The 24,173-nt window shown below is 58.8% G+C and overlaps 2 protein-coding genes across 14 annotated transcripts in view; one reads left to right on the top strand and one right to left on the bottom strand.

Moving 5' to 3' along the window:
* Nucleotides 1-225: 225 nt before the first annotated feature.
* On the top strand, nt 226-18,454 carry LOC118678402 (trichoplein keratin filament binding). 3 transcript variants are annotated; one of them, XR_004974884.1, is made up of 14 exons: nt 226-396; nt 7,643-7,836; nt 8,964-9,174; nt 9,720-9,776; nt 11,003-11,071; nt 11,357-11,530; nt 12,283-12,395; nt 12,632-12,698; nt 13,502-13,674; nt 14,360-14,441; nt 15,487-15,672; nt 16,148-16,291; nt 16,543-16,632; nt 17,236-18,454. XR_004974884.1 is itself a non-coding variant. In XM_036354049.1 (13 exons), exons 2-13 carry the CDS (start codon nt 7,643-7,645, stop codon nt 17,266-17,268), a joined length of 1,503 nt encoding a protein of 500 aa, XP_036209942.1. In that variant the 5' UTR covers nt 227-396; the 3' UTR covers nt 17,269-18,454. The 3 variants fall into 3 exon arrangements, 2 of the variants coding, with proteins under 2 accessions (XP_036209942.1, XP_036209943.1); XM_036354049.1 differs by lacking the exon at nt 16,543-16,632 and having other exon boundaries at nt 227-396; XM_036354050.1 differs by lacking the exons at nt 226-396; nt 16,543-16,632 and having other exon boundaries at nt 7,668-7,836; nt 8,884-9,174.
* Nucleotides 18,455-20,952: 2,498 nt separating this feature from the next.
* GIT2 (GIT ArfGAP 2) overlaps nt 20,953-24,173 on the bottom strand; it is a 54,208-nt gene continuing 50,987 nt past the window's right edge. For 10 of the 11 annotated variants that reach the window (XM_036353288.1, XM_036353276.1, XM_036353278.1 and 7 more), the window contains one exon: nt 20,953-24,169. In XM_036353288.1, the coding sequence (XP_036209181.1) occupies nt 23,957-24,169 (213 nt within the window). In that variant the 3' untranslated portion in view covers nt 20,953-23,956. The remainder of the gene's footprint in view (nt 24,170-24,173) is intronic. The other variant, XR_004974756.1, reaches the window with a different exon arrangement.

Below are 24,173 nucleotides of genomic sequence, written 5' to 3'. Positions count from 1 at the left end.
TTCTAAGACCTCCCAGGGCATCCGTGTGCAGTCAGGTCTGAGAACCCCTGGCAGCCAGGGCCTAGCTTATATTCGCCTCCCTTCGTACCCCGTCTCCCCACCCTCCCCTTGGTCTCCCCAGGTCACCACCCTCCTTCCTCCCGGTTCCCAGGACCAGCGACGCTTGCGATGACCTCCCGCCCGCCACGAGGCGGCGCCAGAGAAAAACGCGGCCGCCGGGAGGCCGGACGGCGCCGGGGCCGCTTGGCCCTCGCGGGGCCCCGTCGCGGCGCGGCGTCCGAGCAACGAGCGGGGAAACGGCTGCCGGGCTGCGCGGCCGGAGGGTGGCGGCGGGTCGGCTGGGCCTGCGGGCGCTCGGACGCGGGGACTCCCCGGGAACGGCGGGCGCGGAGAAACGTGAGTCGGAGCGTGGGCTCGGCCGGGAGCCGGCGTGGGGTCGGACCCGCCGTGGCCGAGCGCGCGGCCGAGCGCCGGCGGCAACCCCGCGGGCACCCGGGACGCGAGCGCGGGGCGCCCCGAGACCGGCATCCGCGCTCCCTGCTCCCGCCGCGCTCGGCGCCCTTTGGTCACGTGTGTGTGTTGAGGCCGAGAGAGGGTGCGGCCGGCTGGGGGGCAGCCCGGCTGGTGGTGGCCGATCCGGACCCGCAACCTCGCTTCTTGGCGCCCGGAGCTCGCGCAGCCAAGGCGAGGAAGGAAGCGTGGAAGCCCGTCCGCCTGCGGCCGGGGATGAGCCCAGGGAGACGGGGATGAGCCCAGGGAGACGGGGATGAGCTCAGGGAGATGGGGATGAGCACAGGGAGACGGGGATGAGCACAGGGAGACGGGGATGAGCACAGGGAGACGGGGATGAGCCCTGCGGTCGGGGATGAGCCCAGGGAGACGGGGATGAGCACAGGGAGACGGGGATGAGCACAGGGAGACGGGGATGAGCCCAGGGAGACGGGGATGAGCCCAGGGAGACGGGGATGAGCCCAGGGAGACGGGGATGAGCCCAGGGAGACGGGGATGAGCACAGGGAGATGGGGATGAGCACAGGGAGACGGGGATGAGCACAGGGAGACGGGGATGAGCCCTGCGGTCGGGGATGAGCCCAGGGAGACGGGGATGAGCCCAGGGAGACGGGGATGAGCACAGGGAGACGGGGATGAGCCCAGGGAGACGGGGATGAGCCCAGGGAGACGGGGATGAGCCCAGGGAGACGGGGATGGGGATGAGCCCAGGGAGACGGGGATGAGCCCAGGGAGACGGGGATGAGCTCAGGGAGACGGGGATGAGCCCTGCGGTCGGGGATGAGCACAGGGAGACGGGGATGAGCACAGGGAGACGGGGATGAGCCCTGCGGTCGGGGATGAGCACAGGGAGACGGGGATGAGCACAGGGAGACGGGGATGAGCCCAGGGAGACGGGGATGAGCCCAGGGAGACGGGGATGAGCACAGGGAGACGGGGATGAGCCCAGGGAGACGGGGATGAGCACAGGGAGACGGGGATGAGCACAGGGAGACGGGGATGAGCACAGGGAGATGGGGATGAGCCCTGCGGTCGGGGATGAGCCCAGGGAGACGGGGATGAGCACAGGGAGACGGGGATGAGCACAGGGAGACGGGGATGAGCACAGGGAGACGGGATGAGCCCAGGGAGACGGGGATGAGCACAGGGAGACGGGGATGAGCACAGGGAGACGGGGATGAGCTCAGGGAGACGGGGATGAGCACAGGGAGACGGGGATGAGCACAGGGAGACGGGGATGAGCACAGGGAGACGGGGATGAGCACAGGGAGACGGGATGAGCCCAGGGAGACGGGGATGAGCCCAGGGATACGGGGATGAGCCCAGGGAGACGGGGATGAGCCCAGGAGACGGGGATGAGCACAGGGAGACGGGGATGAGCCCAGGGAGACGGGGATGAGCACAGGGAGACGGGGATGAGCCCAGGGAGTCGGGGATGAGCCCAGGGAGACGGGGATGAGCCCAGGGAGACGGGGATGAGCCCAGGGAGACGGGGATGAGCACAGGGAGACGGGGATGAGCCTCAGGGAGACGGGGATGAGCCCAGGGAGACGGGATGAGCACAGGGAGACGGGGATGAGCACAGGGAGACGGGGATGAGCACAGGGAGACGGGATGAGCCCAGGGAGACGGGGATGAGCACAGGGAGACGGGGATGAGCACAGGGAGACGGGGATGAGCCAGGGAGACGGGGATGAGCCCAGGGAGACGGGATGAGCACAGGGAGACGGGGATGAGCACAGGGAGACGGGATGAGCACCAGGGAGACGGGGATGAGCACAGGGAGACGGGGATGAGCACAGGGAGACGGGGATGACACAGGGAGACGGGGATGAGCCCAGGGAGACGGGGATGAGCACAGGGAGCGGGGATGAGCACAGGGAGACGGGGATGAGCACAGGGAGACGGGGATGAGCACAGGGAGACGGGGATGAGCACAGGGAGACGGGGATGAGCACAGGGAGACGGGGATGAGCACAGGGAGACGGGGATGAGCACAGGGAGATCGGGGATGAGCCCAGGGAGACGGGGATGAGCCAGGGAGACGGGGATGAGCACAGGGAGACGGGGATGAGCACAGGGAGACGGGGATGAGCACAGGGAGACGGGGATGAGCCCAGGAGACGGGGATGAGCACAGGGAGACGGGGATGAGCCCAGGGAGACGGGGATGAGCCCAGGGAGACGGGGATGAGCACAGGGAGACGGGGATGAGCACAGGGAGACGGGGATGAGCCCAGGGAGACGGGGATGAGCCCAGGGAGACGGGGATGAGCCCAGGGAGACGGGGATGAGCCCAGGGAGACGGGGATGAGCACAGGGAGACGGGATGAGCCCAGGGAGACGGGGATGAGCCCAGGGAGACGGGGATGAGCACAGGGAGACGGGGATGAGCACAGGGAGACGGGGATGAGCACAGGGAGACGGGGATGAGCACAGGGAGACGGGGATGAGCACAGGGAGACGGGGATGAGCACAGGGAGACGGGGATGAGCACAGGGAGACGGGGATGAGCACAGGGAGACGGGGATGAGCACCGGGGAGACGGGGATAGCACAGGGAGACGGGGATAGCACAGGGAGACGGGGGATGAGCCCAGGGAGACGGGGATGAGCACAGGGAGAGACGGGGGATGAGCACAGGGAGACGGGGATGAGCACAGGGAGACGGGGATGAGCCCAGGGAGACGGGGATGAGCCCAGGGACGGGGATGAGCACCAGGGAGACGGGGATGAGCCCAGGGAGACGGGGATGAAGCACAGGGAGACGGGGATGAGCCCAGGGAGACGGGGATGAGCACAGGGAGACGGGGATGAGCACAGGGAGACGGGGATGAGCACAGGGAGACGGGGATGAGCCCAGGGAGACCGGGATGAGCACAGGGAGACGGGGATGAGCACAGGGAGACGGGATGAGCCAGGGAGGAGGGGATGAGCACAGGGAGACGGGGATGAGCACAGGAGACGGGGATGAGCCCATGGAGACGGGGATGAGCCCAGGGAGACGGGGATGAGCACAGGGAGACGGGGATGAGCACAGGGAGACGGGGATGAGCCCAGGGAGACGGGGATGAGCCCAGGGAGACGGGGATGAGCACAGGGAGACGGGGATGAGCCCAGGGAGACGGGGATGAGCCCAGGGAGACGGGGATGAGCACGGGAGACGGGGATGAGCCCCAGGGAGACGGGGATGAGCCCAGGGAGACGGGGATGAGCACAGGGAGACGGGGATGAGCCCAGGAGACGGGGGAATGAGCACAGGGAGACGGGGATGAGCACAGGGAGACGGGATGAGCACAGGAGGGAGATGGGGATGAGCCCTGGGCGGGGATAGCACAGGGAGACGGGATGAGCACAGGGAGACGGGGATGAGCACAGGGATACGGGGATGAGCACAGGGAGACGGGGATGAGCACAGGGAGACGGGGATGAGCACAGGGAGACGGGGATGAGCACAGGGAGACGGGGATGAGCACAGGGAGACGGGGATGAGCCACAGGGAGACGGGGATGAGCACAGGGAGACGGGGATGAGCACAGGGAGACGGGGATGAGCACAGGGAGACGGGGATGAGCACAGGGAGACGGGGATGAGCCCAGGGAGACGGGGATGAGCCCAGGGAGACGGGGATGAGCCAGGAGACGGGGATGAGCACAGGGAGACGGGATGAGCACAGGGAGACGGGGATGAGCCCAGGGAGACGGGGATGAGCCCAGGGAGACGGGGATGAGCCCAGGGAGACGGGGATGAGCCCAGGGAGACGGGGATGAGCACAGGGAGACGGGGATGAGCCCAGGGAGACGGGGATGAGCCCAGGGAGACGGGGATGAGCTCAGGGAGACGGGGATGAGCCCTGCGGTCGGGGATGAGCACAGGGAGACGGGGATGAGCACAGGGAGACGGGGATGAGCACAGGGAGACGGGGATGAGCCCTGCGGTCGGGGATGAGCACAGGGAGACGGGGATGAGCACAGGGAGACGGGGATGAGCCCAGGGAGACGGGGATGAGCCCAGGGAGACGGGGATGAGCCCAGGGAGACGGGGATGAGCCCAGGGAGACGGGGATGAGCACAGGGAGACGGGGATGAGCACAGGGAGACGGGGATGAGCACAGGGAGATGGGGATGAGCCCTGCGGTCGGGGATGAGCCCAGGGAGACGGGGATGAGCACAGGGAGACGGGGATGAGCACAGGGAGACGGGGATGAGCACAGGGAGAAGGGGATGAGCCCAGGGAGACGGGGATGAGCACAGGGAGACGGGGATGAGCACAGGGAGACGGGGATGAGCACAGGGAGACGGGGATGAGCACAGGGAGACGGGGATGAGCACAGGGAGACGGGGATGAGCACAGGGAGACGGGGATGAGCACAGGGAGACGGGGATGAGCACAGGGAGACGGGGGATGAGCACAGGGAGACGGGGATGAGCCCAGGGAGACGGGGATGAGACCGCAGGTCGGGGATGAGCCCAGGGAGACGGGGATGAGCCCAGGGAGACGGGGATGAGCACAGGGAGACGGGGATGAGCCCAGGGAGACGGGGATGAGCACAGGGAGACGGGGATGAGCACAGGGAGACGGGGATGAGCCAGGGAGACGGGGATGAGCCCAGGGAGACGGGGATGAGCACAGGGAGACGGGGATGAGCACAGGGAGATGGGGATGAGCCCTGCGGTCGGGGATGAGCCCAGGGAGACGGGGATGAGCACAGGGAGACGGGGATGAGCACAGGGAGACGGGGATGAGCACAGGGAGAAGGGGATGAGCACAGGGAGACGGGGATGAGCACAGGGAGACGGGGATGAGCCCAGGGAGACGGGGATGAGCACAGGGAGACGGGGATGAGCCCAGGGAGACGGGGATGAGCCCAGGGAGACGGGATGAGCACAGGGAGACGGGGATGAGCACAGGGAGACGGGGATGAGCACAGGGAGATGGGGATGAGCCCTGCGGTCGGGGATGAGCACAGGGAGACGGGGATGAGCACAGGGAGACGGGGATGAGCACAGGGAGACGGGGATGAGCCCAGGGAGACGGGGATGAGCCCAGGGAGACGGGGATGAGCACAGGGAGACGGGGATGAGCACAGGGAGACGGGGATGAGCACAGGGAGACGGGGATGAGCCCAGGGAGACGGGGATGAGCACAGGGAGACGGGGATGAGCACAGGGAGACGGGGATGAGCACAGGGAGACGGGGATGAGCACAGGGAGACGGGGATGAGCACAGGGAGACGGGGATGAGCCCAGGGAGACGGGGATGAGACCGCAGGTCGGGGATGAGCCCAGGGAGACGGGGATGAGCCCAGGGAGACGGGGATGAGCACAGGGAGACGGGGATGAGCCCAGGGAGACGGGGATGAGCCCAGGGAGACGGGATGAGCACAGGGAGACGGGGATGAGCACAGGGAGATGGGGATGAGCCCTGCGGTCGGGGATGAGCCCAGGGAGACGGGGATGAGCACAGGGAGACGGGGATGAGCACAGGGAGACGGGGATGAGCACAGGAGACGGGGATGAGCCCAGGGAGACGGGGATGAGCACAGGGAGACGGGGATGAGCACAGGGAGACGGGGATGAGCACAGGGAGACGGGGATGAGCCCAGGGAGAAGGGGATGAGCACAGGGAGACGGGGATGAGCACAGGGAGACGGGGATGAGCACAGGGAGACGGGGATGAGCACAGGGAGACGGGGATGAGCACAGGGAGACGGGGATGAGCCCAGGGAGACGGGGATGAGACCGCAGGTCGGGGATGAGCCCAGGGAGACGGGGATGAGCCCAGGGAGACGGGGATGAGCACAGGGAGACGGGGATGAGCCCAGGGAGACGGGGATGAGCACAGGGAGACGGGGATGAGCACGGGGAGACGGGGATGAGCACAGGGAGACGGGGATGAGCCCAGGGAGACGGGGATGAGCACAGGGAGACGGGGATGAGCACAGGGAGATGGGGATGAGCCCTGCGGTCGGGGATGAGCCCAGGGAGACGGGGATGAGCACAGGGAGACGGGGATGAGCACAGGGAGACGGGGATGAGCACAGGGAGACGGGGATGAGCACAGGGAGACGGGGATGAGCCCAGGGAGACGGGGATGAGCACAGGGAGACGGGGATGAGCCCAGGGAGACGGGGATGAGCACAGGGAGACGGGGATGAGACCGCAGGTCGGGGATGAGCCCAGGGAGACGGGGATGAGCCCAGGGAGACGGGGATGAGCACAGGGAGACGGGGATGAGCACAGGGAGACGGGGATGAGCCCAGGGAGACGGGGATGAGCCCTGCGGTCGGGGATGAGTCCAGCCGCAGCGGCTCCCTGAGTCCGAGGGTGGCGCGAAGCCAGGCGTGGCTTACTCCGAGGACGGGCCTTAAGCACAGTCCTGGCCGGGCTGCAGACCTGCCCTGGGGCGGCCGCGGGGCCAGGGAAGGTGTCCGAGTGAGACTGCCTCCCAGTCTCCCTGTGGGTCCCCAGGCTGCTCTGTTAACCTCTCTGCGGGTCGCAGTGTCTCCATCAGTGCGATGAGGGGTCTGCCCTCCATGAGAACCCAGAACACTTCCAGGTGTGACACCTGGGCCAGGCCCCTCCCCAGGGCGAGGAAGCCAGGGCTGCTGGTCCCAGCGGGCAGCCTCTTGCAGGCTGGAGCCTGGGCCCTGGTCTCAGACCCACAGGACTTAGTCCTTCTGTTTCCCAGTTCTTTTATTTCCTCTCCCTTGCTTTGTGATCTTGGGAAGTCACTTTATCTCTTCGAACTTAAGTTCCCTCCCTGCCAGTAATGGGTGGCAGTGATGAAAAATGCCGTATATACCGCGAGCTTGGCACATAGACGTGTCCTGTAAGTGACTGCTGCAGTGCTTGTCCGTCTGCAGTGCCCTTGGGGACGTTTGTACCACAGCCGGGTGCAGTTCAGGCTTATTTAAGTCTGGGGTTTGCAGCCCTGAGGGCAGATCATTTAAACACTGCTGATGCCGGGGCCTCCATGAAGACTGGGTTTAATTGGTCTGGAGTGGGGCCTGGGCTCCATCCCGCGATTCCTGTGTGCAGCCAAAGAGTGAGGACCCCTCACTGAGGGATGAGGCCAAGCTCGAGAGGGTTCCTGGGCTGGCAGCAAGCTCATCTCCCTGCCCTGCTGTTCCCAGATGGCACTCCCCACGCTGCCCCCTTCCTGGTGCAGCGGGAGACTCCTGGACGAGCAGGTAGCACGGCAGCGCCACCGAGAGCAGGAGGCCCGGCTTCGGCAGCAGTGGGATGAGAACAGCCGCTACTTCAGGATATCCAACGCCTGCAGCTCCAAACAGGCGGAATGGAGCTCCCAGGCCTCCTACCAGCGGAGGTAACTGGCCACCGAGATTGGACGGAGGTGGGCGGCCACGTGCTGGTCAGGGGATGTCGCCTTAAGAACCTGGCAGAATATGGCTTGGTCGCATGTTTTCTCCAGGGAGTCGCTGGACAGCACAGATTGCCTGCCTGGCGATTTTTTCCAGCTGGAAATTGGAAAAAAGATAATCAGTGAAGCAATACATTTGCACTGAAAGAAACAAAATGATAAGAAATGTATGTGGAGCCCGGCTGGTGTGGCTCAGTGGTTGAGCATCGACCTATGAACCAGGAGGTCACAGGCTCGATGCCCAGGAGGGGTTGTGCAGGAGGCAGCTTATTGGTGATTCTCTCTCATCATTGATGTTTCTCTCTCCCTCTCCCTTCCTTTCTGAAATCAATAAGAAATGTATAAAAATGTTTAAAAAAGGAGAAGAAATTTATGTAGAATCTGGAAGTCACCTTGTAACTCCACTCCCCAGCTTGACTGCATATCCTCCCATACTTTTCCCCATTTGTGTTTGTGTATAAATATATACACACACATGCACCTTATTTGGATAAAAATACTAGAGGCCCAGTGCACGGATTTGTGCAGGGGGGCGGGGGGGGGCTCGTCCTGGCCTGCGGGGAGCCCTCCTCTCCGGTCCTGGTGCAGGTGAAGCAGATTCAGGGCCGACAGTGCCCCAGCAGCAACCTCACCCATGGCTGATTCCGCATGAATCAGGCTCCCTCCTCTGCTGTTTGGAGTGTCTGCCCCCTGGTGGTCATTGTGCGTCATAGGTGAACGGTCGGACAGTCGGTTAGGCTTTTATAAAGAGGGAGATGTAAAAATACGGAAGTTAAAAGCAGAGGCTTCAGAGTCCGACAGGCCTAGATAGAAACCCTGACTGTGTCTCCTGCCTGAGTGAGCCTCCGGTTCCGTCAGGGAAGGGGGCTGAAGCCCTGTAGGATGTATGTGATGAACAGCGTGGTTTTATGGTAACTGCTCAAGTAACATTCGCTAGTTCTGTTACCGTGTGCACATGTAAGCGCATTACACGTTTTCTTTTTGCAAGTACAGGGTTCTGTTCCGCACCTCAGCCTCTTTATCCAGGTCGCCGTGGCCCACATGGCTGACTCTGGTGGCTCCTTCTCACCCAGCATGCACGCCTATCAGCGCGAGAAGATGAAGGAGGAGAAGAGGAGGCAGCTGGCGGCCAGGCGGGAGAGACTCCAGCAGCTGCTGCTCGAGGAGCAGGACCTGCTGGCCAGAGAACTGGAGGAGCTGAGGCTGAGCATGAACTTGAGGGAAAAAAGAATTCGGGAGCAGCACAGGACTCTCAAGTCAGCCCGGGAAGAGCAAAGGAAGCTGGTACGTTCTCACGCCCTCGGCAGCATCCCAGCCGTCGGGGCTGCGCCCGCGGGTCACCTCTGGCCGCTCGGCACGGACGCGATGGCCGTACCTTCAGAGCCAGCAGGGAAGCGCTGCCTCTCAGCTGTTTTCCACGTGGGTGTTTTGCATGAGTCCTTGTTCCCCGTGGCCCTTGAAATCATCCCATCTTAGCTCCTTTTCTTTATTCCAGTTCTGTGGCCCCACGAGGCCTGGGACTGGTGTATTTTCTCTTCCAACGTAGCTGAGTGGCAGGTGAGCCGGGCCGGGTTTAGCTGCTGTGTCGTGGGCAGCAGACCTGCAGCGTCTAGGCCCCACACGTGCCGTCCGGCCTGGCGCCCTCCGTCACCGCCGCCAGAGGCTTTGTCAGCGCCGTCTGGTTCGGCTCGGGTCTGGCTCCCGGAGCCGTGGGTGCCAGGCGGGGGCTCTGAGGGCGGTGCAGTGACAGCTGGCTCCCAGGGTGGGTTATCCGAAACGTGCGTGGATCTGCAAAGCCACCCCAGGCTCCCTCTGTGTTTCCTTGGCAGATTGCTGAGCAGCTTTTGTATGAACACTGGAAAAAGAACAACCCTGTACTTCGAGAGGTGAGAACCGGGCACCCTAAGGGGGTGACATCTCATGTCCTGGCTGGTTTTAGATTGCATCTTGCACTGGGTGGAGGCAGGAGGGAGCACTCCAGCCCTGAGAGGAGCACCAGCAGATCTGGTTCCTTGGTGATTTAACCACTGTCATTGCCCATCTGGTGTGATGTCCACCTGTGCAGCGAGAGGCGGCCCCCCACTCCTCCTGGGGGAGCCAGTGGGCAGCTCGTTACAGTGCAGGGTGCGGGCATCAGGACAGTGCCCCAGCTCAGTGGAGCTCAGACAGGCGTCCCAGCGGAGCCGCTGGTGGAGGCGTTAGAAGGACATGGGTGCTAACTTGCGGGTGCAGAGATGAAGAGAGGACCTTCTGGATTGAGGCACCTGCTTCGTGGGTCCTCCAAAGCCATTTGCTCCGAAAAGCTTATTCAGAACATTTAGTTGCAAATGTCCATATTTGTAAGTTGAGAAAGAAAATTTAAATTTTTATGAACAATTTCCCACATAACGCTTTTGGACAGAGTACTGTATGCAATTCATTTTCTGATCCGAAAGACCCTTTAAACACGACTCTCTTACTAACCACGCAGACGTGTTGCTCTGCTGGAGCTGGCCACATGCATCCACAGCTGCGGCTGTCAGAGGTGCGCAGAAGGCGGGGCTGCGCTGAGCCCTCACCCGCTCCTGCTGCCCGGAGCCCGGGGCTTTAGACCAAGCAGGGGGCCTTTGAGAGGGTGTTTCCATTTCAGTGTCTGCTGGGCTGCTCCTGCTGAACCCCAGGGAGCTGGGAGGAAAGTTGCTGTTACTTTGTTCCAACTCTTGAAATTGGTTTAGAACCCGGGCCCTTTGGTTTTCTTTCTTTTAAAAAACAAAAAAATTTTTTTTTTATTGATTTCAGAGAGAAAGGGAGAGGGAGAGAGATAGAAACATCAATGATGAGAGAGAATCATTTATCAGCTGCCTCCTGCAACCTGGGCATGTGCCCCGACCAGGAATCGAACCGTGACGTCCTGGTTCACAGGTCGACGCTCAACCACTGAGCCACGCCGGCCAGGCTGGTTTTCCAGGTGACCTGCTTTGGGGTCATCCTGTGCTCCCTCCCCAGACACCTGGGCCACGCTTGCGTCCTCACAAAGGAAGTCACGGTCACGTGTCAGTGCAGGCCCGCGCTCCCAGGGAACATCTGCTGGGTGACCCCGAGAGGAAATGAATCATCTCCTTCTTATCCTCAGATTGAGTCGGACCTTCACAAGAAGCACGTGACAAGCTCTTGGGAAACACAGAAAGAAGAAAAAAAGCAGGTGTGGGCTCGGACTCGGGAAACGTCCCACGGGCGATAGTGGAGACTCCCCGTGTCTCAGGGTGTTTGTGGAGCCCTCCCGCGTGCCCGCACTGCGCCGCGTGCTCAGCCTCGTCTCTCGGAAGCGGGCGTCAGTCCACGGCTCCCGTGAGCACGAGCGCAGGGTCACTCCGCGGCGAGTGGCCGCTCAGGTGGGCGCGTGGGGTGAGGACCCCGGCCTGCGGCCGGCTGCACGCTCAGGGGCTGCGTTACGGAGACTGATCGCGATTCACTTGGCCCCACGTAGCAAGAAGCCGTGGAGGAGGAAGAGAACAAACGGTTTGAAAATGAATATGAGACGGCCCGCAGGGAAGCACTGGGACGGATGAAAGCAGAAGAGGAGAGGAGGCAGTTGGAGGATAAACGCCAGGCGGAGGCGCTGCTGCAGCAGATGGAGGAGCTGAAGGTGCAGGAGATGGAGGTGAGGGCACGGCCGCGCCCATGGGGCCTCCTCTCAGTGCTTGTGACAAATGGGCATTTCATGGCTGCTGTGAAGAGCATCCTGGGGAGGCGATTCTCAGAAATGCAGCAACGTGGCTGGCATCTGCGGTTGTCCCTGCTCCTGCGTCGTGCTGTGTGCCACATCCTAGAATGTCAGCCGTGTGGAGATGGCACATGGCTCCCCCTGGCCAGCGGGCTTTGGACTCAAGGCACAAACCATGAGGGTCTTTGGTCTGAAGGCTATTTTGAGAAAGATGTGCAGTTTCCCTGAGGAGGTGGGACCTTCCCACTCAGAGCAGGGAAGCCCCCCGTCCCAGGCCTGAATGAATGGAGAACTAGATCTTAGCGCTCACGACTTATTCTGGGTGCCAAGCTGGGCTGGGTGCTAGCGATACAGCCGTGAGCAAGCCCCACAGACCTGGCCCTCACGGCAGGGGCGTGTCAGGTGAAGGGGCAGATGGTGAGCCACAGTGAGGCGTGGGCAGTACAAGGTCCCGGGGAGCACAGAGCAGGGGCTCCTTGTCCACAGGGTTGGCAACGGCTCTTGTAAGAAATGGCTCATCTGAGTTGGGTGAATGAGTGAGCTAAGCTGCAGCAAGGGGCTCAGCGGTGGAAGGGGCATGATCGCCAGGCGGCAGGCCAGCCTGTTGCCTAGTCTGCTGGGAACGGAGATGAGGAGTGAAGGGAGCTGAGTCTCCTGACCTTCTGGGGTTGCTGTCATCGTAACCACAGGCCACCAAACTGAAGAAGGAGCGGGAGAACCTGCTGAAGCAGCGGTGGGAGCTGGAGCGGCTGGCGGAAGAGAGGAAGCAGATGGCAGCCCTCCGGCAGAAGGCGGAGCTGGGGTGCGTGGAGGGGCTCCGCCCTCAGAGCCTGCCTCTCCCCCCCCTTTCTCTCTCTCTCTCTCTCTCCTCTCTCTCTCTCTCTCTCTCTCTCTCTCTCTCTCTCTCTCTCTCTCTCTCTCTCTCTCTCGGTGTCTCTGAAACAGGAAGGGTGCACCCTGTAGTGAGTAGCTGTCTAACTTCTGTCTAATTCTTGATAAGACATTGATGAAGGGAACCAATATGTTCTTCCTTTTTAGACGTTTTTTGAGACATCAGTATAACGTGCAACTCAACAGACGCGCGCAGCAGATCCAGGAGGAGCTGGTGAGTGGAGAGACCGCCTGGCGTCCTCTCACCTCTGAGAGCCATGTTTCCATTGCTCAGTGAGAAGTGAAACGCAGAGTGAGACCCCGGCCCAGCCCTGCCGTCCCCGCCCTCCGCAGCGGGCTCTGCTGGCACGTGCCCTGTGGGTATGTTTACATACCAGCACACGGAGGGAGGTGGTGGTTTCTAAAACACGCACCCGAAGCCGCGCTCCTCGGCTGTTTACCTGAGGGTAACGCTCCCACTTTGGGATCCGTCTGCTTAGGTCGAGCTTGTTCTGTTTCCCAGCTGCTCAGTGTCCTGTCTCCCTGCCTGCGTGTCCTCCTCCTCCCTGGCAGTGCCCTCCGGGGCAGCGCCCTCCGGCTTCCCCCCGAGGCACCTTTCCCGGCTCCAGGCCCCTGGATTCCTCGTTCCTTCACACCCTTCCGCCATGTACCTAACAGCTGGCCCTACCCGGGTGTTTGCATGTCCGGCTTTCCCCTCTTACGTGAGGGCGGCAGTGAACTTTTGTGCATAAACCTCGGCATGTGTGCGTCTGGAGTCTGTTCTTAGAAGTGGGATTGCTGTCAAACTGTCCGCCAAGGCTGAGCTAGCAGATGTGTCTGAGGGCGGGACCTGCGGGTGGCGGCAGAGGGCTCTCCCTTGAGGCAGAGAACAGCTCCTGGGCCTCCGCGGTGCCGTTTCAACCATCCCAGCCTCTTCCGCCTCCACGTGGAGAGCATCTGGCAGCATCACGAGCGTCTGCACAGGAGAGGGGCTCTGCCAGCGCCCACAGTCCTTCCTCCTTCCCCTCCTCCCTCCAGGAGGCGGACAAGCGCATCCTGCAGGCCCTCCTGGAGGAGGAGGAGGAGGCGCAGCGGGAGCACTCGGCGCGGCGGGAGCAGGCCCGGGCGGACGTGGCGTGGATGCAGCAGGCCCTGGAGCAGCAGCTGCAGCGGGAGCGGGAGCAGGAGGCGGAGCTGCAGGTGCTGCTGAGGTGAGGCAGCTGTGGGCGCGCCCGCCTCTCTGTCCCGGGGTCCCAGCAGGTCTCCCCGGGGGTCTGCTCCTGAAACACCCGTCCTGGGGACTGCCCGTAGCTCCTGAGGAGCGTCTTTGTTAGGACCTGGCTTGTGAGGGTGTTTCCTTTCGGTCACGATGAAGATCCTTAGGGTTAAAGTAAGGCCCTGCTCATCTGAAGTCTTAGCATTTGAAAGGAAATGGTCCTCATGCTGGAGCTGGTGCTGCTGGGGCTGTACAGATGGGTCTGGGTCCTAACAGTGAGCCCAGCAGATTGAAACAAACAGCAGGCAGCATTCCTTGAGCACGTGTGTGCAGATGCCCCGCCCTGTGCAGGTCCGCGGGCCCTGCAGACGTGAGGAAGTCCCTTGTTTGCGCCGGCCCCAGGGCGAGCCGGCCGGGACCCCAGGAGCGCGGCCGCAGCTCAGGCACCGGCAGCTTCATTCGCCTCTGTTGAAGAGGCCCAGGTGCAAGTCATCAGAGAGCCTTTTAGAAAGAGGTGGAGCATTAAAGGTCACTCCAAGGTCTTGCTGGTAGGGACACTCCGTGAGGAGAGGTTTATTTGAGGCTGGCCCACAGCTGTGCCGCCCGGGGCCTCGGAGCCCTGCTTGTCCGTCCGCCATCGGTGGGCGTGAGGAGCTGCTGCCATGGTCTTGTTTCCCCAGGGAGGAAGCCAAGGAGATGTGGGAAAAGAGAGAGGCCGAGTGGGCCCGCGAGAGGAGCGCACGGGACAGGCTGATGGCCGAGGTAATCCCGCTGTGAGGGTGTGGCTGGCGGTGCCAGGCTGGTGTGGGAATTAGGGGCTGAGCCTGCCAGATATTTTGGGGACAGAGTCCTCTCTGGCCATTAAAGAATGTAATATACGCTTGTTAGAAATACTTCAGTGCAGAAAATCACCCAGACCCCTGCCGTCTACACCGCCACTGTTCCTGCTTCCTTCCACACTCCGTCTCGACACAACATGTTTACCTACATGTCTCTTCTTATGCTGTGTGATCTGATTTCAAGCATTCTTAGATGCTATTACATCTTCTTTGTAAATACCATTTTTCAATTTTAATTGTTTAACATATTTTTTTATTGGTTTCAGATAGGAAGGAAGAGAGATAGAAAGAAGGAGAGAGAGATAGGAAGGAGAGAGAGATAGAAACATCAATGATGAGAGAGAATCATTGATTGGCTGCCTCCTGCACACCCCGTATTGGGGATCAAGCCCACAACCCAGGCATGTGCCCTTGACCAGAATCGAACCCGGGACCCTTCAGTCTGCAGGTTGATGCTCTATCCACTGAGCCAAATCGGCTAGGCCTGTAAATATCATTTTGATGGCTGCATAGTATATCATCACATGGGTATACCATAGTTTGTTTTTCCATTCCCCTTGGTGAGTTTCCATTCTTTGTCTAATTTTGAGCCATTATAGGAAACACTGCAGTAAACATCTTCGCGTGTGAAGCTTGTCCGTACCTAGCCTTGTTTTTTTGTGGGTGCGTAATCAAAAGTGGACTAAAGAATGTGTTTTATTTGCCAGCATTTAAATAATGTGTATAAGACACACAGCAGCTAAAAGGAAATCTTTTGGGGGAAAGTCTTCATTTCCCTGTGCTGAGTTACCTTAAAGTGGTTTAAAGGGGGAACTTGAATCGGTTCTCTCGTCTGGGCTTGCCTTCGTCTGGCGAGTTTAGGCTCAGGCTGGGTCTCGGCACAGGTGCAGCGAGCTGCCCACAGCTTGCAGAACAGGTGTCTGCTAAGAGGCAACCCAAAACCTCCCTTTCCTTTCTGCGGAGGCCAGGTCCTGACAGGGAGACAACAGCAAATACAAGAAAAGATTGAACAAAACCGACGGGCGCAAGAGGAATCCCTAAGACACAGGGAGCAACTTATTCAGAACCTGGAGGAGGCAAGAGAGTCAGCTCGTCGAGAGAAAGAGGAGAGTGAGGAACTGAAATCCGCCAGGAAACAGGAGCTGGAAGCCCAGGTGGGCCCCTCACGGCGGGAACAGCCTCAGCGAGGGGATGAGTGCTGCGGCCACAGGGCCTGCGTGGCCCTGCATGGTGGGCCCTGCATGGTGGTGGCACAGGATTCAGGCCCACTTTCATGTCTCTCCTGCTGACTGCAGCTCACGCTCCACTAGGTTCCCCGCCGGTGGAGCGCGTCTGTCATTACTGCCCCGTCTCATTCCTGTCCCACCTGCAACCCTGTCGCTCACTGGGCCACAAGCCTCCATTCCGTTCAGTAACAAAATAATCCCCCAAAGATGGACGTGGCCGCGTCCAGGGCTTCCTACCAGGCGCGCACACGACGCTTCCGCACCACATGCCCCGCCCGCTGTGGGCATGTCCCTCCCTCTCACCTGCTGACTCCAGCGGGGGTAGGTCCACAGCTTCCCTGCTGATCGGAGGCAGGCTCTGCCCCGCGGGCCTGGTCTCCGGTGACTTGCTCTGTGTGTCCAGGTGGCAGAGCGCCAGCGGCAGGCCTGGGAAGCGGACCAGCAGGAGGCGGAGGAGGAGGAGGAGGCGAGGCAGGCGGAGCAGCTCACCAGTGCCCTGCTGCAGCAGGAGGCAAAGATGATGGCCAAGCAGGGATACCGGCCCAAGGTGGGGAGCCTGCGGGGACGGGCCACCACTGCCAAGCCCCTCGGCCTGGCCCCTGCTCTCCAGCCTGTGCACACGCTGTGCGCGGCTCTGCTCCCAGCAGCTGGGAGACCCTTGCTCTCCTCTTGTGTGTTTCCTTTTCGCTACAGTAGGTCACCTTGACGGGGTCTGTTTCTCGACGGGGTCTGTTTCGGTCTTTGGTGGGGCCTCAGACAACCCTGGAGGTGATTTTGCTTTGGCTCCTGTCGTTGCAGCCCAAGGAGGGAGGTCCCGACTGCTAAGCTGTGTCCTGGGACCCTGTTTGGGGACAAATAGCAATCTTGGGAGAGTGTTGGCCACAGCTGGTGAGAGGAGAAGGCTGTGGTTCTGGGCCCTAACTATGCAGACGTGAGAACCCCACCCCCTCGTCGGTCCTCCCCTCCACTCCCCCCCTTTCCCTGCCACTCCAGGACTGAGTGACCCTACCCCCTCTCGGTCCTCCCCTCCTCTCCCCCTTTCCCTGACACTCCAGGACGTCAGTGACCCCTGCTCTGAGGGAGCTCGCTGAGGCCAGCAGGCCGTCACCGCCGCCCCTCCTTTATCAGGGACCCAGGCGCTCTGAGCGCTGCAAGGCAGGCCGGCTCCTTGGAAGCCGATGAAACCATCAGCAGGTACTGCACCTGCTACAGAATGTTAATGTCCTCACCGGCTGGGCGTTTTAAACTTGGTGACCATGGGCCAGTGAGTCTCAGGGTCAGGGTGTCACAGAGCACACCGGAAAATGTGCTCAGGGCTGGTACTTTAAAACGAGCCAGCAAGCGCCTCATCTGTGGCCTGGGGTCAGTGCTGCTTTGGCTGTGAGTGACCGCAGCTGTTTATACCGTGCTTGTAGCTTTTACTGGAAATGGATTAATTCCCATTGCTTCAGAGAACGCCGACCTAATTTCAGGGTTTCTTTCTGTTTTCAGCCTTATGGGCATCCCAGAATTGCTTGGAACTGACTTCCTTGCCACTGGAAGCACAGAGCTGAGGTGCGAAGGCCTTTGATATGCAGCAGCAGACGGTGTGACAGCATCCTGTTCTAGTGTTGGGGTCACTGGCAATAGCTCAGCGAGCCTGTGCAGGTCCAGGTTACGTGGATCAAGGGCTGGACAGACGAACACCGGCAGGAGGCCTTCCCTCGTCTCCGAGTCAAGAAAGGGGCTAGGATCACACGCTGACCGTGCTGTCACGGCCTGTGCTGTTCATGAGGAATGCAAGGCTGTAAGTCCAGGCGGAGTTCCAAGTTGTGTCCACGGCAGGATCCAGGTTCTGCTGTCTCGCCCTTAATTGTCAGCCTCCAATGACGCCCCCAGCCAGAGATCTGAGGGAAGGCTCTTAATGTTTAAATCGCCGTTTAAATGTGTTCTATTGAAGACAAGCGTGTGGGGTATTAGTGTAGTGGTCCCAGAAGGGTCCCGTCTTATTTTCTGAAGAGAAGAACTGTGAACCCTGAGACCGTCTGGTGTGGTCCAGGGGTGCCTTCCGGAACGGGGACGAGCAAAGAGTCTTTGGGAAGCATTTTGGTGGAATTTCCAATGCGCGCTGTGTGGTGGGAGGGGAGTGAGCTGTCACTGAGCCTCAAGGTCGCTTGCATGGCTCGCCTTGTGATGTGACACTGTGGACCTTCGGTGTCTTAGGAAGGTCTCGGGCACGTACAGCCTCCTGGGGTTTATGTGCCAGAGGAAGGGGAGGCATTGACCTGAGGAAATGAGATCAGACTCAGCCACAGACTTCTCTTCCCCGTGACATCAGTGTGACATAGTTCTAGATTAATCTCCACAAATAGCTGCAAGAAGTTCCTGGCAGCACATTTTTATGACTTGCATTTTTTTCGTGCCTTTCGGTCAAGTTTCAGTTTTCGTTATATTGTGTTCAAGAATCCCTATCAGTAAATTATAGCTAATGACTGTTCCACGTTATTAAAACCAGAGTTTATTTAAAAATCCTGAGTGGGAGGGCTGCATCGCCTTTCACTCCCATTGTGCTACAAAACAAATGAAGCTGCAAACGGCATCCTTAATCTGTTTCTCATTTTGTCTTGAGTTTCTTTGGATATGATCCCCTGACACCACTTTCCATGCAGGCTCATTTATTCCCATTTCAGATGTCCTTCATTGTGAAATAAAGTTGGTTTGACGGCATCGCTTCCAGGCTCTTATGTTGCTTTATTAATTGCTGCAAAGTGGTTGTGTAGAATGATAGATTTTTACTTATTTCATCCACCGCTGCAGGTTTGGACAGAATATTCTCTAGGACTGTTCACTTATTCTAGGTTATGCTCATTTTTCCGGTAAGTTGGTGTTGCCTCCCCTCTCACTTCCATCGGAGCCTCGTCTCCACAGGGAAATAGCAGTCGTATTGTCTGAGCTCTAGTACAGAACTGATATGGGTGGTCCTGTGTTCTATTCCAGTCAAGGGCACATGCCCGGGTTGCGGGCTTGATCCCCAGTAGGGGGTGTGCAAGAGGCAGCCAATGATTCTCTCATCATTGATGTTTCTAGCTCTCCCTCTTCCTCTCTGAAATCAATAAAAATTTATTAAAAAATGTTTCCAAATTTAGAGCTTCCACTGTCGTACTATTTCTTACACTCTTCATCTGGTATATATTTTGTGTATGCATATTGGTTTTGTTCTTAAGCACCTTTTTCTACTTATTGTGGATATAATGAATATTTTACGGATATAATGAATATTTTTTCAGGATCTGGGTGTTAAGGTATTTTTCATAAAACTTAAAGAGTTATATAGTCTCTGTTTCTATGTGGAAACATTTAGGGTAGAGGATGCTGTGGGGACTCCCCATGTGTGAGGTCACCCCTGCCGGGTGGCACTGCCACGCCTGCCGCTGACCTAGTTCCTGAGGAACTGAGCATCTGGCTTCCAGTGACACAGGCCTTGCTCCTCTGGGTTGACGACACAAATGGGTTTCTTTGGGCCCTTCTGCAGAGGGACTTTGGCCTTTGCCGGAGTCTGACACACCTCATGGGGCCTGGCATCTGGCTCGGTGGCTGGCTGGTCGAGGTGGGGACCACTCAGTCTTCCATCCTGGTGTCTGGGCCACAGGGACGGGCTCCTGGACAGCCTTGCACACCAGCCTGCCGGGCAGTGGGTCATCCTCAGGTGGTCACTGAACTGTCCCTGCAGCCCCATGGATGGGAAAGCGCTGTTCAAGGTGCTTGGGAGCCAGAGGACAGTCCGCCCAGTTAGTCACTCAACAAACGCTGTAGGGGTCCCAGTGCCCAGGGCTCAAGGATGGCACAGCCTCCACTCCAGGGCCACAAGCAGACTGTGCCCCATGTATCCAGCGAAGCCCTGTGTTCACGTCACCCACTGCCCTTCGGACCTAGAGATGCCTCCCTCCCCACGGAGCCACGTTCTCCGAGCCTCCTCGTCACAGACTCCCCTGGGTCGTGAAGCCCACCGGGGCCAATCAAGACAAACGACTCACAGTAACCCACACGCTCCCCTCTTCCCACTGTCAGTGGAGCGTGAGCTGCAGTCAGCAGGACGGTAAGTTTCCTCAGCGGCACTGCTGCCCACAGGGTTGTGGGGAGGACTGAAGGAGCTAATCCACATCAACCCAGCATAGTGCCTGGTGCAGAGGAAGTAGCTGATAAATGTTGTCAGAATTATTGTAAAAACCTATTTAAAAGCAGAAACGCAGAGCTGCCGGTGGGGAGGGCCCTGAGAAGAGTGGGCAGCAGTGCTTCTGAGCAGTCAGGACCCGCAGCAGCAGCCCCGGGCCCTCCCCACAGCTGCTGGGCCCGAGATGCTGGAGGGTTTCAGAGAGCTCCCGGGCGGGGCCGGCTCGTTGGGGAAGCCCTGCCCTCGGAGGTGCTTCTGGGTGGGCGCTGATGGCCTGACCAGCTGGCCGGGACCTCAGACAAGCTGGATCACTGAGGACTCCATCTTCCCTGCACATCTCGCTCAGAAAGGCGCCCGTGGTGACAGGTCCTGCCGCACCCCTTCCATCTGGGAGAAGAGCCCAAGTCGCCTCTCCCGAGGACGACTGCTGGGGACGGAGGGTGGCCCCGATGAACCCGGTGTGACTATTCAGTCCCCCAGGTGAGCCTGCACAGGGGGCCTTGCTCTGAAAGTTAGAGAGACCGATGGCCTTAGAGTCCCTGTGGTCAGCAAACTGCGGCTCGCGAGCCACATGCGGCTCTTTGGCCCCTTGAGTGTGGCTCTTCCTAAGCCTTAGGAGTACCCTAATTAAGTTAATAACAATGTACCTTCCTATATAGTTTAAGTTTAAAAAACTTGGCTCTCAAAAGAAATTTCAATCGTTGTACTGTTGATATTGGGTTCTGTTGACTAATGAGTTTGCCGACCACTGGCCTTAGACTAGACGAGCCCCATGACCAGCTCACCTGGGAAGAGGTGAGGGCGCCTGTGCGCAGCCACTCTCACTGAATTTAAGTCAAACTTAGGGAGAGAGCACACTGTGAGAAGGTACCTGGAACTGATGCCCCGATGTGGGTTTCCCTAACAAAGCTCGCTGCTCAGTGCAGAGGATGAAAAGGGCCTCAGTCCTGTAAGCTGAGCGCCCGGGCGAAGCATCTTCAGTGCTGTCTCATCAGAGGGGGGTGAGGGAGTATCTGAAGCATCAACTAATTGACGGGAGACATACAATTACCACCGAGACAGATATAGAGCCTGTTTATTGCGTAACTAGCAGGCACAAATTCCAAAACAATTTTACAACGCTTAAAGGGTTGTACAATAATTACAGGAATAGAATGTACAATACAAATGAAAAGTAAGTGCAGAAGAAGGGGTGACATGGATAAAACACATTTCCATAAAAGGCATTTCAGTATTCCTATGCAGCATTTTTCTTTCGTAAAAACAAGGGCGACCTTCAACCAGGACGAGAAGGAAAATGCTATGTCTGGGAGCGTGCAGCTGCTGTGGGGACCACCAGGCTGCCTTGCTCCTGGCTCCCAGCCTAGAGGGCCGAGGCCCCGGACAGCTCCCGAGTGTGCATTTGCCCGACTGCTCTTTGGCAAATAAGAACCATTTGCATTGAGGCAGAGGTGCCTTCAGTTCCCGGAGCTGGGGGTGGAGCCGCCTCAGCAAGTGCCCGTTGTGTAAGGGCACCTCCGACCTACCGGCTCTGGGGGAGGGGGTTGAGAACAGGGAAAACATGACATTAGGACACAGACATTAGTGCAAGGCTGTGGGACCCGTGTGCAAAAAGTGGTGAGCGTCGTGCAGACACGGGGCGGTCTGCCCCAGGACAGAGCGCCTGCGACGCGGGCCTCACTGAGGCTGAGGCTGAGGCTGAGGCATGGGCGGTCGGAGAAGGAAGCTGGCGGCCCTCCTAGCACCGTGTGTCTTGCCACCTGGAACTCCTTCCTGGAGTTCTGGCGCTGTGGTCAACAGCAAACCCTGCAGTGTTCTTACAACCGAGAACACTGGGCTCCGCGTTCCGGACTTCCTCTGGGGCAGAAACAACGCCCTTCATCGCAGGTCCTTGTGTCCGAGGAAAGACATTGCTGCGCCCATAGCAGACGACTCATTATTCAGAAACCTGTCCTCCGGGGGCCACGGCCACCAGCTCAAGAGCGTGCTGGGCCTTTCCTGAGGACCCAATGCGCCCAGTAGGAGGGCGGGTGTTGGCAGGAAAGAGGGACACTGAGTGTGCAGCATGCAGAGGCGGCTTTCCGACGGGGCTGGAGCTGCAGGTAGGAGCATCCCTCAGCACCGACGGCACTTAGGGTGGCACTTAGGGTGTGCGCATCAGCAAGTGGACGAGTCTTCCGGAGATTGGACCCTTTCCCCAAGCTACTCAGTGACGTGAGGCCGGCAGGAGCATCCACACAGTGACTCAGTCAAGCAAACACCCTCAAGGTGCTCCTTTCATGACAGTTTACGGTCAAGCTATGAAGGTGTTTGTGAATCAAACAGTTCTGTGACAGTGCAGGCATGTTCAGCATGTGTTTAGGCAACTTTGATAATTATGACTTCTCACACGTGTGAAGGAGCACTACGGGACAGAATACATGGGTAAAGCAAGGAAAGGGTGGCCACGTACGGGCACGGCTCACAGGCTAACCCAGGTGGGACTAGGGAAGCCCGACTCACACCCGTTTGCAGGCCCCAGGGCAGAGGCTGTGCGCCGCGGCCTCGAGACCACAGCTCACCCACGTGTGCTGCGAAAATGTCTGCAGGAGTCGCCAGCATTTATAAACAGAGAGATGGCACAAAAACATCCAGATTCCTGGAGTCTCTTGAGAAATAAATGCTCTGGCAACCTCGGATCCACTTTTCCACCTGGCAGCCCGAGTGGAGCTGGGGGCTGCTGTGCCACTGGGTGTGCCCTGGCCTCCCTGATGCCCCTGCCCCGCCCCGCACCTGGCTCACCCCATTCCTCTTCCTCACCGCGGCCTGGCCTCTGGTCTAGGTCAGGTCTGAGGCCCCACACAAAGCGGCTGCAGTCAGCAGGTACAGGAATGTGCTCGGCACTCAGAACAAGAAAGGTCTCTCCAGCGACTGAGGAAACACCTCAGTGTGTCCCAGAGCTCACACCTGTGCTCTTCCATAGCTTTGGGGCAGCTGCTAGTCAGCAGAACACTCTCTAAGGAATTCTTGAAAGCTGATGTCCAATTTTTAAAAACCAGTGCGATAGTGAGAAAGAAATAAACCCAGATGACTGTATACACCTTACCTCACAAGAAGTCCTTAAAGGGAACGAGCTATGCGAAGCAGGTCGCAAGAAGGCTTTACGTGGTCAAAGGAGTGACCGAGTTTCAGATGAGAGAGGTGCCATACAAGGTCCGGGCGCAGAGGGTTTCTCTTCCCGTGTTCACGGTACTGACGGGAGGGGGTGCAGAGGAGCTATGGCCTGGGGCGCTGCTCCTCCCGCTGTCCGCAGGAAGGGAAGTCTGGTTTCCTGTGATAAGGCAGAGCAGTAGACCACGTGTGGTAACACGGCGGTGCCCCTACCAGGGCGTGGCCAAGTGACACACGACGTGGAGGATGAGTGCTTATCTGATGCCACGGAGACTTCAGGATGATAGTAAAATAGAGAAGATCAAGACAGAGAAATTAAAGAACATCTCATGATAGCACAGTGAAAAGAAATGGAGCACTTCATTGTTTCCTTCCAAGAGAGATCGTTATACTATTTTTAGAAAGTGGCAAAGTCCTCCTCATACATGCTTGGAGATACTCCAAACTTAAGAGATATTTGCAACAGGTTAGAAAATTCACTTATTGCACAGTGCTTGGTAGGGAACAGATAATGTTGAATTTTTTTTTGTTTTTTTACCCAACTCTCTCAAGAAAATGTTTTACTAAAACATCTCACTTAGAGTTTTAACCATAGGCAGGGAGTTTTAAGGGCTGGATAAATGGTAACGAACTTGCAACAATGAAGCTATGCTTTTGGATGTCCATGATCATGAGCTCAACAGTCACTGACAGCACAACAGAACATCAGAAAAACTGGCAAACAGTCACAAAGTAAGGCAAGTGGGTTAAATTAATAATTGAAAATTTGTTAGAAAACATGCAAAAATAATACTGAGTCTTTTTCAAAAAAGTTTTAAGCTTTCATTAAATGTTTGTTCTGGTAAAAATCGGGAGTCCCACATCTACACATGTAACGGGCCGTGGAAGCCCAGGAGACGGGCCGCTCCCCGCTCAGTTGTTGTTCTCTCTGGTGGTGATGGTGACCAGCTGTTTGGCGGCCTTGGCGATGTCGTACGCACACTGGATGACCTGCTGTGTGGCCAGCTGGATGTCCGCGGGCGGGCTGCAGTCCCCGGGAAGGGTCTTCTTGCATTCTGACTGCAGTCGGTAGGCACTGGATGTCAGTAAGCGAAGGGAAGTCCTCACCATGTCAGACTTGGGTTTCTAA

This window comes from Myotis myotis, unplaced genomic scaffold, assembly GCF_014108235.1.
Source record: "Myotis myotis isolate mMyoMyo1 unplaced genomic scaffold, mMyoMyo1.p scaffold_m19_p_20, whole genome shotgun sequence".
Lineage (NCBI taxonomy): Eukaryota > Metazoa > Chordata > Mammalia > Chiroptera > Vespertilionidae > Myotis > Myotis myotis.
Note: the sequence above shows the minus strand (reverse complement) of the source record. Positions and strands in the feature narration are given on the sequence as shown.

Bases quoted from the DNA above. Each gene is read 5' to 3' on its own strand.
- LOC118678402 (XM_036354049.1), top strand. From the start codon at position 7,643: ATGGCACTCCCCACGCTGCCCCCTTCCTGGTGCAGCGGGAGACTCCTG. The intron at 9,175-9,719 runs GTACGTTCTCAC...TTTCCTTGGCAG, and splicing joins GGGAAGAGCAAAGGAAGCTG to ATTGCTGAGCAGCTTTTGTA. The intron at 9,777-11,002 runs GTGAGAACCGGG...TCTTATCCTCAG, and splicing joins ACAACCCTGTACTTCGAGAG to ATTGAGTCGGACCTTCACAA.